The sequence below is a fragment of the Nyctibius grandis genome, chromosome 2 (assembly GCF_013368605.1).
Source record: "Nyctibius grandis isolate bNycGra1 chromosome 2, bNycGra1.pri, whole genome shotgun sequence".
NCBI classification, from domain to species: Eukaryota; Metazoa; Chordata; class Aves; order Nyctibiiformes; family Nyctibiidae; genus Nyctibius; species Nyctibius grandis.
In genome coordinates, this window is record NC_090659.1 from 51,659,405 (window position 1) to 51,675,731 (window position 16,327).

General features: G+C 42.3%; 1 protein-coding gene across 1 annotated transcript in view; it reads right to left on the reverse strand.

The window, feature by feature from the left end:
* The window catches only part of AFF3 (ALF transcription elongation factor 3), a 294,827-nt gene that overhangs the window by 4,252 nt on the left and 274,248 nt on the right, over positions 1–16,327 (reverse strand). The window contains exons 16-19 of the mRNA XM_068395291.1: positions 9,714–9,777; positions 6,904–7,040; positions 4,786–4,857; positions 1,555–1,648 (exon numbers count right to left, since the gene is read on the reverse strand). Of these exons, the coding sequence (XP_068251392.1) occupies positions 1,555–1,648; positions 4,786–4,857; positions 6,904–7,040; positions 9,714–9,777 (367 nt within the window). The remainder of the gene's footprint in view (positions 1–1,554; positions 1,649–4,785; positions 4,858–6,903; positions 7,041–9,713; positions 9,778–16,327) is intronic.

Genomic DNA, 16,327 nt, shown 5'->3' on the forward strand with positions numbered 1-16,327 from the left:
TCTTTCTTTGATTGATAATACATGTGGAAGTTCTTAATGCAGTCAGCATTTAATGTCACTTGGTTTTGAAAGCTTTTAGATACCAAATATGAAATGAGTGGAGAATTGGCTTGTTTTCCACTGAAAATTATAGTAAATGGAATTTTTTTTCCCCATTTTTACTTTCAAAGGTAAGAATACTTTCTAATGTGAAACTACGCTATCATTATATCAGCAGGAGCTCTGCAAAAAAACAAGCTCATCTTGGCTATAGCAGAGTATAAGTCCATTTTATGTTTGCTGTGAAACAGTTTCTGTCTGCTACTAGGAGACATTTTACATGGTTGAGAGCCTGACCATCCTGTTCTTAATGCAGGTATTCTCTGAACTGGTAAAGAAAAATAAAGGGCTGTAATAGGCACATATTTTTTTCCCCTGAAATCAAGTCATTGTTAGAGAAACATAACATGTTGAATTACATATTGCTAAATTTTTAGAAGCAGTTACAGTGACTTCAATTTCAGTTTTACAATAACGCATCTGTCAATTTCCTTCACTGTCTTCATGTGTTCAGAATCTGGTCATGAGCATTCGTGCTTGTATTTGAATTTTTTTATTAACAAAATGTCAAAGGATGGATGTTTTTCATTTCAAGGTACCTCCCTCTGCAAAAAAAAACCCCAACAGTGGGCCCTGTGTTCAAAGACAACTGGCTGTTCAGGTTCCTCAAAGCAGTTTGTCGTAAAGCACTTGTATGTTCATATTATTTTTTTTTAATTAGAAAGATAAAGGCCAATTCTGTGTTTGTAGATCAAATGCTGGATGGACTGACTGCTACGTGGGCTCCACCTGAAAGGTTTTGTTCCTGAGATACTTTCCAGAGACAGGTTGCCTGTCAAATAAAAGATACTAAACCACTTTGAATGACTATCTGTCTTATTCAAAATAACCAGGGTTTGGACCTGGCAGAGAGTGGAAAATGGAAGCAGTAGCAGGCAAAGCAAAGCAGGACGGGGAAGCCAGCAGTGCTGTGTCAAGTAAATGGCAGGCAGTTTGGTTGCCCTCCAATGCTTTCGTACATCTCCCACTGAAGCCAGCATGGGCTGTTTGCCAGTTCCTTGGGTAAGAACATGTCCTGCTGCACTGTCCTACCAATCGCTGCTAAGTGGAAGCCCTGAAGCTGAGGACAGATCTAGATCAAAGTCTTCAACTCACAGGTAGTCTAGCGGGAAGTGTAATCCTGGAGGGGATTCTTAGAGCAAAATCTGCAAAACCTGTTCACAACAGAGCTGGATAGCACGAGACGATCGACGAAGAATGATCTGAAAATACCTGTTTGTTAGTATAATAAATTTTTCATCCTTCATGAAGGGATGTGACCTGTATATTGCAAGGAGGGGCCCTTGTGGAGACAACAGAACTGACTAGGGATCAGATGTTGCCATGGGAGCCTATGGCAAAACTCACACTGATTTCATAGGGGAAGAACTAAGCCCAGCACAGCTACTGTTTTAGTAAGGACCTGTATTTCCTATAATGACACACTGATTTGAAAACATGTAGTAAACAATGCACCTTGAAATACTCAATAAGCGCTTTCGAATACTTGACCGCATGGTCTCTCTTAAGTCGAAACATTCTCCAATACAGAAGGGCCAGGCAGCGGTAACTAGAAAAAAAGGAGAGCAGAAGGTAAAGTGTGCCCCCTGAACAGTAATCTCAATTAATTATCTTAAATCCTCAAACTCACATGCAGTGGAAGGCTGACAGCACCTTGCTTACTGTTATTAGCACCATTTGTTTACAGTACTTCACACTTTGCCATGGATTCATGAGTGAGACTAGGTGTTACAGCCAGGACAGGCCACACAGACAAATGCTACCCATGAGATACTAAACAAACCATACTCAGAAGGGTTTGCAGGGTTGGGTTCCCAGGCCTTGACTCTGACTTGAAGTCTGCATGCTTATCCAAAGACCTCTCCCATGAAAAGGTCATTACAGGCCTGGAACCCAACATATGCATTTTTTTTTGTATTTCTTGTTGTAAATGCAAAGGCAGCCTTTTGGAGTATCTTATCCTGGGACTTTATTACAACATCCTGGAGCCCGTATAATGAACTAGAGTCATCCTGGGTATATTTTGTGTACACCCAGTGGTCTCTTCCAGCAGCTGGAGATACCTGGGGAACAGGGAAACCTTGGGCCTGCCCAGATTTCACTGGCCAAGCTCCTTTGGGGGAAAGCAGAATGGAGATTGTGTTGGAGGCTGGAGGCTATTCCTAGGTCACCTGCCTGATTTGTTCCATGGAAGAAACCAGCAGCGGGCTGAAAAACTCAACGTGCTGTACTGGAACTGTCTGCCTTCCTGCTCCTCATTAGTCTGCAGAGTGCCACACATCTTTAATGCTATGTAATTAAATGAGAGTAATAGCTATTAACTATAATTATACATCACAATAACTGATGACTGGCATTCAGGACACGCAAACTCTTTTCTTTGCTATTGGCTTTAGGTGCACTGGGGTATTTTCTGAATTAAGACTCACCACCACCTCTTCCTAGCAACCTTTTTGATGGGCAAGTGTGGGATTGCCCCACATTAACAAATCTTTCGAAGCAAAAATCTGGTGTGTTTTCCTTTCCCTTTGGCAGCAGAGGCCTTACTTTTAATAGCAGGATTTAGTGTCGGAGCCAACCTGAAGCACCAGAAGGTGCCTTGAGTTTGGAAGCACAGAGCGCTCCCCATATCCCTGCGCCCAGGAGCTGCCCAAACCTCAGCAAAACCCTCGAATTAGCAAATTGCTCTTGGAGAATGGATTGAGAGCAGCCCTGAGGAGAAGGACTTGGGGGTGGTGGTTGATGAGAAGCTCAACATGAGCCGGCAGTGTGCGCTTGCAGCCCAGAAGGCCAACCGTATCCTGGGCTGCATCAAAAGCATCGCGGCCAGCAGGTTGAGGGAGGTGATTCTGCCCCTCTACTCCGCTCTTGTGAGACCCCACCTGCAGTACTGCGTCCAGCCGTCCAGCTCTGGGGCCCCCAACAGAAGAAGGACATGGAGCTTTTGGAGTGAGTCCAGAGGAGGGCCATGAAGATGATGAGAGGGCTGGAGCACCTCTCCTGTGAAGACAGGCTGAAGGAGTTGGGGCTGTTCAGCCTGGAGAAGAGAAGGCTCCAGGGAGACCTCATAGCAGCCTTCCAGTACCTGAAGGGGGCCTACAGGAAAGCTGGAAAGGGGCTTTTTACAAGCGCAAGTAGTGACAGGACAAGGGGGAATGGTTTTAAACTAAAAGAGGGTAGATTTAGATTAGATCTTAGGAAGAAATTCTTTCCTGTGAGGGCAGTGAGACACTGGAACAGGTTTCCCAGAGAAGCTATGGATGCCCCCTCCCTGTCAGTGTTTAAGGCCAGACTGGATGAGGCTTTGAGCAACCTGGTTTAGTGGAAAGGTGTCCCTGCCTGTTACAGGGGGATTGGAACTAGATGATCTTTAAGGTCCCTTCCAACCCAAACTGTTCTATGAAAAATAAATCCCAGCCAGGGTTTCTCAACCGGTTTGTCTCCTGTGCTGAAAGCAGAAGGTGAAGTTCTGCCTTTGGCCGCTGGAGGACAGTGTCTCCTTAGGAGAAGCAGAGCCGGGTGCGCCGGGTGCCTGGCAGCCCGCCCGGCGGGCGCTGCGAGCAGCCGAGGGGATGCGGTGGCCTGGCAGCCACCCGAGCTCTCCCTCTGTCACCTTCACAGGTACAGCGCCTATGCGAATGGTGTCAGCTCATCTGCTGGCTGGCACACGGTGAGTTAGGATTGCTCTTCATGGCCCAGAGAAGGCACCGTCTGCTTTCCTTCGCGTTGACCTTTCTGCTGAAACAGATGTGGTGGCTCCGTGAATTTGGATGTGATTCCTCATGCACAGAATCACTCCGTCAGTTCTTTCTGAGCAACCCTTCAAAATATGACTTTATTTTTTTTATTAACTGATCTTTAGTTGTTTTCCCACCTAAGTGTTTTCAAAGCAACTGCCATTCACGCATTCCACGCTCCTCCCCATGGCACAGTAAACCAGTGACAAAGAAAGAGCATGTGAAAAAAATTTGCATCTCTGAATATTTTGTTCTTTTTTTTTACAAATAATTAATTAGGGCTTCTTATTTATGGAGGCTGAAGATGCATTTAATTTGGATTTTTTACCAGATGGTTAATAGATGTTAAAAACACACTTGCTGATTGTAAATGTCCACTTACTGAGAATCAGTAACCATGTAATAGGTATTTAATGTATTAACTACATAGGTATTAAATTAAGATTTGATTTTAATAACATTTTAGTATTTTATTAGCAATCAGCAACCATCCTATAGAATCTAAAGTGCATGCATATATATCTAGAAATCTCAATTTAGAAGGTATTCCAAGAGGCTTAATTATCACCAGCACCGTATCTCCCTTCATATAATGTAAATATAATTTATGATTATTGAGCCTAAAATGTCAGCCACAAAAGAAATTACCGAGCTATTGGTACAAAAGTACATCACTCATAAAAACAACAAACCATCAGGAATTTAAAAATTAATTACGCTGCTGTACCATAGCTGACCTGTCACAGTCAATACGTATGAATTGCTTATTTACAGAGACAGAATGCAGACCTGGTACAGTGATAGAAGGGCTGGACCTTCCTGGAGCAGAAAGTACTCTCTTAATTTCAATAGACAACATAATCCTATCTGGCTGTGTCCAGCATCTGATTGTCAAGAAAGTGGCTCACTGTAGAAAACAAGCTTTTTGAGGAAATCTTGATCTACTAACCATAATGCTGCCAGCTGTTTGTCTTCTGGTGTGGCGTTGGGGCCTGAGTGGGTTTTTAGTCTCACTGCATACCTTAAGCAAAAGGAAAAAAGCCAATGTGAGTTAACTGAGATGACTTTATATTACTGATCAGGGAGCTAGGCTGGCCAATGTCATTTGATCTGCCCCCTTATGCGTATTTGCTCAAGTTACCAAACATACATATGCTTATCTGGTTGTGTTTCAGAGCTAGTTTGCCAATAACAGTGCCTCCCTGCACTCTTCAAACAGCAGTAACTCCCTTGAACATCCCTCAGTCCAGAGGAGAGCCTAGCTGGAGGTGTGATGCTGTCCTACCGAAATAACCTCCGCTACTGTGGAGACCCAGTTACAAAGAGTTCATGCAGAAAGGTTTTCACAGCGTTTGAAGGCAGACAGCCTGCCTTGAAGCTGGTGCTGCCCTCACACTGCCAGTTCTGAGTGTGTCTACCCAGATTTGCTCCTCCAAGCAGAGCACAGCAGAGGAGGAACATGTGGCTCAGAGCTATTTTTGCTTATATGACATTACATTCAAATTCCATAAATATTAAACATCCACCGAGGCAGCACTGCTGTTTCAAGAATGTATGTATGTGCTATGTAATCGCAAATTAGTTTCTGGAAATCTCAGCTTCCAGTTGAATATCTGAACAATGGACAAGGTCAGGACAACACGTAGCACTTCTGGGCTCGCTTCCAGAAAAATACCTGTTCCCCATAATTAGCTGCTTGTGTTTTTTCTTGTCTTTGCTTTCAAACTTTAATCCTGATACCTGTGCAAAGATTTGGTATGAACATTTCGTTTCAACAGGCATACCTAGCAAACCACTTATTTTTCCAAGCTGCAGCAAGGGAGATCAACAGCAATTCACGCTACAACACAACCAGAGCTACACACATCATTGAAAGCTATGGATCTGCAAGCAAAATTCATTTCCAGAGTTAGGACCATATATTTGCTATCATGAGAAAAGACAGGGCAGACAAAGAAAGGGCTTTCTGCCTTTTGAAAAAAAAAGAGGAAGAATTGCAGAGATGGGATGTAGTATTCTCTTACTGAAAAAAAAAAATTGATTTTGTTTAATAACCTTCCAGTTAGAAAGCTGGCCTCAATCCACTGAAATGCGTGAGAAGACAGCCCTAAGTGGAATAAAACGCCAATGGAATTGTTAACATGCGAGAAAATCATCACATCAACACTAAGTCCAAAAGAATGCAATTGTTTTAGAAGCTCTGCTCCATTATGAATATGATTAAAAATTAAAGTGTTTTACTTCCTATGAACTTAGTCCTGATGTGAGCTGCATGGTTGACTGTCCTGAGGAATGATGCCATGGTCACTGACAGTGCAGCTTTCTCTGCTACTGTGGCTGGGCTTGCTCTCTTGTTAGTGGTTGGACTTGATGATCTTAAAGGTCCTTCCCAACCAAAATGATTCTATGATTCTATGATTTTGACCTTTGTGTTCTCCACCGACACTGTCCACAATGTTAACTATTAGTACTAACTATAAAGGAGGAAGGGACTTAAGAGACAAACTTTCTTCATAGGGACTGAGGGTGGGACTGAATTCTAGACTGTCCTGTTTGGAGAACCATGAAGGTGACAAAATGTAGGGGGTAGCTTTAGCGTGAGCTGGACTGCTTTTGGGACTCCACTGACTACAGTAGGAGCATACACACCAAATGGACCTTGAGTGTCCATTTTTCTGTCACTGTTCACATCTTCTTTCAGGTAACCGTTAAACTGTAGTCTTAAACATGCTGTAACATTTTGCAAACTACCACTCCATGAGAATATTTTGGTATTATGTATTATTATTTTTGCCCTTTGAGTAGCATGGGACTTATACCATGAAACTCTTGAAGTAATTTGCAACTCAAGTAATACGAAAAGCTTTGGGGATTTTTTGCATTCTACACAGTTTCCTGATTTAATTTCCATAGAAATAACATATAATACATACATATTACATACGACTGACCAGGCACTTGGGAGGACCTTGCTTCTCCTCTTTTACTTTATCTAGGAAATTACATGATAATGTAGATGAGCATGGTTGCACAGAGTAACTCGTGAGGTCATCTCCTTCCTTCCTACCTGATGAGTTCAACTGTTTCTGAATACATTGTGTAAGGAGATTTAGATTCCATTGGGCCTTGTTCCATTGCATTTCCACACTCAATAAACGACAGTGCTGCTTCTGCATAATTCAGTGCCTTTCCAAACTTTTCCACCTAGAGGGAAAAAATAAGGACACAGAGAAATAGTGTAATCATCAAGATGTGGTTACATTTGATGGGATTTTATCAACATGAATTGTAAACTTCACGCAAGTTGGTACATCTTCAGATTCATAAATTTTCCTACGAGAAAGCTAAAACCCATCAAAACCTGTGCATCTGTGAAAATCATAAGATACAGAAAGTAGAGATGAAAAAGGCTACGAGATGTTATTTGATCCACACTCTTGTGTCCAAAGAAGGATCAACTCTGCCTAGGACATTCCTGACAGATCTCTGTCAAAGATCTTCCAGTGCTGGAAATTCCACAAACTCATCAGGCCTTTTGTTCCAGCTTTCATTAAAAAGGGTTTCACACATGTTTGCAAATGTAGTTTTTCATCACTCGACAAAGAAAAGTAATAATTATCATGAACTAAGAGAATGAGCAATAATGCTTTGACTACTAACTCTCTCTTGTTCAAAGGCTCATCTTTGTTCTCATGTCTTCTTTATCCCTACCATTTTCAGCACTGCTTGACCACACTCTCTTGTCAGGAATTTGCTTTCTATATCCTCCTCCTCTTTCAGGGGCTGCTCTGCTCCCTCAGCTTCTCCTGCCATCCTTCTTCCTTACCTCATTTCTTCTCCTATTTTCAGTACTTCTTTGACTGTGTGTATTTTTGTACTTATACAGATACACATACATATATGTCCTCAATGACAGTGTGTATGCAAACGTGCACATAATGTTCATATGTGTACACTTCATACTACTTATCTGCTCTCAGAATTTCATTTTTGATGTGGCTAGAGATGAATCATACTATAAGTCTCTGTTCTGACTTCTCTTTCCTTCAGTCAGAACTCCTGTGGTACATAAAGCCCATTAATGGACTGGATGCATTTGGTTGAAATCTGATGCACACAGTGAAAGGTTAATGGACCTTATTCTTTTCCAAGGGATAAAGATTTTAAATAGTAACTTTGGAATGGCACACTGGCTTCAATCTATTTTAGGTTCTTATATGACTCCCACTGCGATCATACTGGAGAACTTCACAAACTTTTTATTATATTTCTCTCCCCAGCGTTCTTGTGCAGGTGGAAGTGCTATTATCCCAATTTCACAGATGGGGGACTAAGGAGCAGAAAGACTTAGAGTAATTTTCAGGCTGCTTACTCTAAGTGCTTCTTAGGTATTGCAGTGCCAAAGTAGGAGGTATTGAGCCCAGCAAGGTGATTCAAGGTGTCTGGAGGCACTTTGGCAATATGGCAATTCCTCCAGGATGCCTACACAGTCAATGAGGGAGAGGAAGTACTCGCAAAGAGTGATACGTAAGGTTTAAGTAAGGTGGCGGTCCACTGTATATGGAAGCTGAATGCGAAGGATGTTTCAATCACATAATACTGATGGGAGGCTATTTAAACTGTGCCTAAGTGACTTTCATTCAGGAAACTTGTGGCAGAGCAGAGAATAATGCTTGCACCTCCTGTTTCTGGGAGTCTACCATAAAAACTTTCTTCTTCAGGCTAAGAATTTCCTTTGCATATTAAGTGATTGTTTCCATTCTGTTTAAAGCAACACACTAAAATGCACCATTTGTACTTTTCCACAATATTTTCTGATTTAAGACTCACTTTAGAGTAATCGGGAACTGAATAAACCATGGAAATTTGCACTAATAGACTCAGATAGAGTGTAAAATTCAGTGTTAGTGTCCTAAATTAAGGGTCTGCTTCTGCTTCCTTGGCCTTTTTACATTCTGCACGGACAAGAAAAAGGAGGTGAAGAAACAGAAGCTCTGAGCTACCTTTCTTCTTTCCTGCTGCTGTGACAACAAAGTGCCTGTCTGATAGAGCAAGGCAGGACTGCAGCTACTCCCACCTGCAAGATAGCCATATTAATGCAGGGTCCCACCCCGATATATTGCATCTGCCATCCCAGAGGCCTAATGTTTTTAAGGCTGGGCTAGCTTATTCGTGGTGGACAAACGTAGCCTTGGAGAAAGCTGAGAGATGGCTAAGCGGAGCTCTCCTGGAGCACTGTGTACTTCATTGCACTCATCTGTCTGGAAAGACAAGCATCTCTCTACTGCTCCATATAACCTCAGATTCCCTTTTTTCAAGCGGGTGTTACCAGCGACATTTTTAGACAAGTCAAAGCCAGGGCCAAGAATCTTGTTTCTTGCTACAGTCCTTTGTGTGCAAGGTGTTCCTTTAGGGTTACACAGATTTCTCATGTGCTTCTGGTTACGTTAGGAGAGGTCTGCCATGAAACCAGGATTCTTTTGGCACTGGAGAGCTGAAGCTCTTTATAAAACAGTACAAATACCTCAGCCACCAGACCAAATTTGGGGATACAATTATAGGACCTAGCCAGCTGGGTAAACTGAGAAGATAGGTATGTGGATCCCTCACACAGCCCCTATTACTACAGCTACTAATTAGAGCAGAGGAATAAACAGTAAGTTTTATTTATCCAGGCCTTTATCTCAGTAAGTCATTATTTGTTAAGTCATAGTTTATTGGGCTATGAACATTTGATTATATAAACATTTCTTAATTTAACAAGCCTAGCCATCCTTATAATAGATTTTATAATTACCCCAGCAATACAGCACTGATGAAGAAACTGCATTACAAAAATAATTTGGAGCAACATAACTGGAAAGAAAATGTTCTCACCATTGCATCTGCTTTATGCTTCTTCCGTTTAGCTTCCTGCATAAAGTAATCTGCATTGCGTGGCCTACCAGGGGAAAATAAGACGACATTTTATTATTTTCTGAAGTGCAGAATGTTTTCAAGTTATTTTTCCCTTATTTTAAACCTGATTTGCAAACATTTTTTATGAAGAAAACACACTTATCATGTAACCATGCATCTTCTATTTCCAAATTGCTGCCTGTGGAGACAATAGCATTTATGGCTGTTCTCTTTCTTTAGAAGTCAGTGATTCAAAGCAAAAAAAGAGCTAATAAAATGCATTTTTATGGATTATATAAACTGCTTCCCAAATTAGTGCAGTTTTGATCTGCAAAATGGATGCAAGCATTAAGCGGAACAAGTAATTCTGTCTTCTCCTCTCCCTGATGCTTGCTTACCTCTTTTTCTACTCCTCTCTGTACATTGTCATTTGCCTTGGCTTCTCCCTCCTCTCAAAAAAAGTGTGTGTTTAATCTCTCTGCTTTGAAAACATACGTTGAACCTGCTTGCCTCCACAACTACCATCTCACCCCCTTTCTCCCTCTTATCTGTAAGCACACTGAGAGTGCTGTTTACTTTTGCTGCCTGGAGTTCATCTCTGACTCAGTGCTGGGCTGCCTGCTGCAATTCCACTGGCGTTGCTCGTGCCAATTTCTCCATTGATTTCTCCTCAAACAGATCTCGGAGACTCCCTCCCTTCCTTAACCTACCTGACCTACTGACTGCAAGGCACAAATTCAACTGCTGTCTCTCTGCTGAAATTCACAAGCCTATTTCTGATCCAGACCATTTCCATTCAAACTGAAAACACAAACTGATGTCGTCTTGGCAATGTCTGGTCACCACCTCAGTGAGCTCCTCATGGCTGAAGCAAATTTCATCATCTCCTCCCACAAGCTCTCCCTATTGCACCTTTCTCAGTCATTGTGGAGAATAGCCATTTGTCATGTAATTTTGCAGGATCACAGAATCACAGAATCACAGAATCAATCAGGTTGGAAGAGACCTCAGGGATCATCGAGTCCAACCATTGCCCTGACACCACCCTGTCAACTAGACCATGGCACTAAGTGCCATGTCCAGTCTTTTCTTAAACACATCCAGAGATGGTGACTCCAGCACCTCCCTGGGCAGCCCATTCCGATGTCTAATAACCCTTTCTGAGAAGAAATTCTTCCTAATGTTCAACCTGAACCTCCCCTGGCGAAGCTTGAGGCTATGTCCTCTTGTCCTATCACTAGTTGCCTGGGAGAAGAGGCCAACTCCCACTTCACTACAACCTCCCTTCAGGTAGTTGTAGACTGCAATAAGGTCACCTCGGAGCCTCCTCTTCTCCAGGCTAAACAACCCCAGCTCCCTCAGCCGTTCCTCATGGGTCAGACCCTCCAGACCCTTCACCAGCTTGGTCGCCCTCCTCTGGATTCGCTCCAACACCTCAACATCTTTCTTGGAGTGCGGGGCCCAGAACTGGACACAGTATTCAAGGTGCGGCCTCACCAGTGCCGAGTACAGAGTGATGATCACTTCCCTAGACCGGCTGGCTACACTATTCCTAATAGAGGCCAGGATGCCATTGGCCTTCTTGGCCACCTGGGCACACTGCTGGCTCATGTTTAGCCGGCTGTCGATCAGCACCCCCAAGTCTCTTTCCACCAGGCTGCTCTCTAACCACCCTTCCCCCAGCCTGTAGCGCTGCATGGGCTTGTTGTGGCCGAAGCGTAAGACCTGGCACTTGTTCTTGTTGAACCTCATGCCGTTGGTCTTGGCCCATCTATCTAACCTGTCCAGATCCCTCTGCAGGGCCTTCCTGCCCTCCAGCAGATCGACACTCGCACCCAGCTTGGTGTCGTTTCAGGCCATAACCTTGCATCTTCAGTTGTTGCCTCTCATAAAAATCTTCACATTTCCTGACCCTGCAGATTCTTCCAGTCCCAGATACGTGGGAGATGGCTGCCTTCTTTCTCTACTCAGCTAAAACACGTCCTAGTTCTTCTTAGCTCATACTGTGGTTACTGCCATGTCCTTGTCCTTCTCAAAGAATGAAGTTTTGCCTTGCAAAATAGGTTTCTTAGTATTGGTTAGAGTATCATCCTTTTGCCGTTTTCTAATGGAAATGAGATATTCCTGAGTAGTCAGTGTATGAATTCTGATGTTTTTACCATTCATGCTTTTAAGTGCTTGGTGTTGTAAATGATATGGTATTATTGCCACTCAGAAATCTGTTGTAGGTTAACCCCGGCAGGCAGCTAAGCCCCGCACAGCCGCTTGCTTATGCCCCTCAGCAGGATGGGAGAGAGAACTGGAAGGATAAAAGTGAGAAAACTCATGGGTTGAGACAGAGACAGAGTAATAGGTAAAGCAAAGCAAAACAAGGAATTCATTCACTGCTTCCCATCGGCAGGCAGCTGTTCAGCCATCTCCAGGAAAGCAGGGCTCCATCACGCTTGACCGTTACTTGGGAAGACAAACCGAACGTTCCCCCATCACTCTGAACATCCCCCCTTTCTCCTTGTTCCCTCAGCTTTTAGTGCTGAGCACAACATCATATGGTATGGAATATCCCTGTGGTCAGCTGGGGTCAGCTGTCCCAGCTGTGTCCCCTCCCAACTTCTTGTGCACCCCTAGCCTCCTTGCTGGTGGGGTGGAGTGAGAAGGAGAAAAGGCCTTGACTCTGTGTAAGCCCTGCTCAGCCATAACAAAAACATCCCTGTGTTATCAACGCTGTTTTCAGCACAAGTCCAAAACACAGCACCATAAAGCTACTGTGGAGAAAATTAATTCTATCCCAGCCCAAACCAGTACACAATCCTAACTAGTTTTTTTTTAAATTGTGATTTCTCAGTGCAGTTGTTTAAAAAAATGTTTTGTGTGAGTCAGAGAAGATACAGATCTAAAAACTGAAGTCAGTGGGATGGATGAGTAAAGCATTCTTGCTGATAGCAATAAGAACATGCTCAGATCCATAACTGAGATCACAAAAGATTGTTAATCATATTCTGATTTTACAGACTGTTAAGTTATAATGACTGAGAACCCATATCTATTACAAACGTGAAGGTTCATCCAAATTTCCTCTGTAGCTTGGCCTATTTAGTTACATTGGTGATAATCTCAGATCGTAGAATTTGCAGGTAATTTCATTGGATGCTAATTTCAGATACTATACGTTGTTGATGAGAGGCATATTGAGGAGAAGGAAATCTGTTTTCCCACTGATGAGATTCAGAAAGATCTGTGGCTAAGCCCCTTTTCAGGTCTTTGGTCTAAGGTTTGTAGTCCCTCTGAAGATCACAGCCCCACTACAGCCTGAGAAGCCAGAGAATAGAGAAAATTTCTACAGGATTAAAATGATACCAGACTACTGGTTGAACTGGAGTGGATGTGAGTAGTGGAAGAAGCACTGGAGTCTCTTTGTTAGGCTTACTGGTCATGAATGTAAACTGAAGTCCCACAGAAAGTTATTCAGTGACTTCTGGTTTGAGTCAGATTCTTCTCTTAAGTTATTTACAACTATATGTATCTATTGGTGTCAGCACTGTCACTCCAGATTTATAAACAGAATTCAGGCCTCTTTTTAAAAAAAAAAATTAAAAAGAAGTCTGACTTTAAATTAACAGGTACGAACAAGTGTTTTATCTCTATTAATAATCTTGACTGCACAAGAAAGTCTTTTGTTTCTGAATATCTGATTGTTGGTACTTTTAGAAATATAGTCCTCTTCAACAAAGCCAAAAAGGAGTTCTAATACACTGCTGTAATGCATCTCATATATCTTTCTGAAAGGCAAGAGAAAGAGCGTAAAGCATCAGTGCCAACTAAGTCAGGCCACTGGTGAATTCTCCCTGGGATCAAGTGTCATTATGTGAAACTGGCTGCTCTCGAGGAGAATTTACCCTACTATGTTGATTGGGGAAAGCAATCAAGTACTGCTGGAACCATTTCAACACATTCTCAGTCAACACTACCCAGTCACCTAGGCACTGCAACAGAATCCAGCCTTTTACAGAATAACCCCCCCATGGCTAGATCTGATAGTACAAACAAGGCCAGGCTTCCTTTTCAGCAGTGGCATTTAAACCATTTATGACTTTGACAAGGGCAGCCTCAGTAGCATGGCTGTGGCTGAATCAAGGATGAAATTCATCAAACAATCCGCTACTGTCCAGAATTTTTCTCACTCGCCTTTGCCACCGCTTTCTCTGGGAGCTTGTCGAAAACCAGCAGGAAAGACAGCATTTCCATTGCTTGCTATGTCGCACGGGATCCCAGCGTGAGGTGAGATGGCTGCGGGCATGGTAATTATTCCCCTTCCAGAGGCAGCCTTTCAAAATTTCCAGGCTGTTGAGCTCCTAAGAGTGGTGTTACCATTACCCAGGTGAAATGCTTGTGTGTGTATATGTTTCTCTCTCTCTCATCCTATTTAGCTTGATGTCATTACAGCACATCTCTGCCACCTTTGTCTTTTGCTGCCTTCTCTGAATTTAATTTACTCCACTTTAGCAGATAATTGCAAAAACGTAAACTCATGCAGTAAAAAAAAGGGAAGAGAATCAAAGTGAATCAATAAAAGCCTTACTTCGTACAGTAATTTATCAACATCTACTGCAACATAATCTCCTTGGAACTCAGCGCAACTGCTCGTATTTACAGAGTATGATGTAGTTTAGACTCCAATATACAATTTTAATTATAACTGCATTCGAAAACACATTTTTCATCTAATTTTTATATTTCATACGAACTAAATACTAAACTATAGCATTTTCTGCTTCATTTGCATAATCTACCACTTGTACATTATTTCTTACTGTGGTATGTTGCTTTATGAGGATACATTAAAAAAAACTAATAAAAGTTCAATTAAACATCATAAATGTAGCCAAGTGCATGTTTTAATACCCTTCAGAGATAATGCTGCTGAAGTGTTATAAAAAAACAAACTAGTGCTTCCTCAGTGTACAACGACTGCATGCAATAAAAGCAGCTTTAAATCATAATTCTAAACATAAGACCAGTTTCACAACTTTAGTAATCTAGATCCAAAAAAAGTGAGTGTGCTGGAAGGGAGCAGAACAGAGAAATAAGCAACTTTAAGATTTGATCAGGGCTAGGGGCAAATCAGAAGAAACTGGTGTAGCCAGGGCTAGCCCATGTCCAGTTTTGAAGCTGTGCCAGCAGGCCTTGAACTTTCAGTCCAAGAAGAGAAGAAAATCCTGTAAGAGCAAGAAAACCACATAAAGTGAAAAGTAGGAGTCTACAGCCCTGCCTAGTTGCTGGGACGTGTGTCAGGAGCATGTCTGACATGTTGGGTCACAGATAAGGGTGGTCATCTTGGGCGTAAAGGACAGAGCTGAAGCTGGGGAGCAGGTATTACTATACAAAATAGCATTCTCCCCTGATGTATCATGACCTCCTGCCCATTCCACAACTTAAAATAAATGCTGGTTTATGGGACATGGCACTGCTGTGTCTGGTGCATGGCACTGTACAAGGTGGGTACCCAGTTATGGGAGTCTCTTGCTCACTATGGCAGACCCAGCAGGTCTGGGAAGTTCAGCAGAGGAGCATACAAGTGGAGAGGGCAGAGAGAGTATTTGTGACTTGTTTAAATGATAATGCTATAGGCATTTCAGAAAGACAGGAACAAAGGATCTGATTGGAGTCAGGCCAAATGTAAGAAAAATTTACTCGATTGTACAACTACACAACTACTATCTTGTTGGGCTTAGTATAACAAGATCAATAGCTTAGATCAGACGAATAGATGAATAGTACAGATACCTAGAGAGGGAGTTACTGTTGCAAACAATAGCAGACAAAATTAAAGCCTTGCACCTAATTTAAATTAAATGAAGAAAGATAAAATAAGTGGGGATTCCAATTTTGGCAAATATACAAAAACCCCCAGACTAACCATGTCAGTGTAGTGAAATGTGAGAAACCATGAGAAAGAGTCAAAATCCACTACAAATTCCTGGGTGCGACCTAGATTCGTGACTTAAAGATATCCATGTGAAATCAGTATCTAGACTAAAACATGCAAGGGTAAAGTGTACATGTGAAGAGAAAGGAATGAAAGAAGTATTAACAATAGGTACTTGAATTCCTGTATTAAAAGCAGAGGGGGAAAGCATCACGTCCTTGCAGATAAACTACAATCATGTCTCTTTTCTTGTATGTTAAACAGATACTCTGAAATCCAGTAATTTTAGTAGAAAGTGAGGTGATGAAAGCCTTTACAGTCAGAAGTAGTGAGAGACGGCAGGACCACAGCAGTTCAGATTTACATTGTTTTAAAATGCCAGGGAATCACACCCTGAATTCCCGAGAGGCAGCTGAAAACCAAAGGCAGAGAGATCTTTCTGGGAGAGGGGCTACTTGGCAGCCAACTCTGATGTTCCCGACTCTGATGCGTGAGAAACCAAGGTGTGGGTGAAACTGTTGAGTGACAGTAAATGTGAAACTTGAGTCAATGAATGGGGTATCTACACTGAAAGGAGCAGGTGATCCTGAAACAGAGACTTTGTCCAGGGGTCTGTCCTGCAACGCCTTTCTAAGAAACTTCAGTAATTCTAGGATTTGAAAGAAATCAT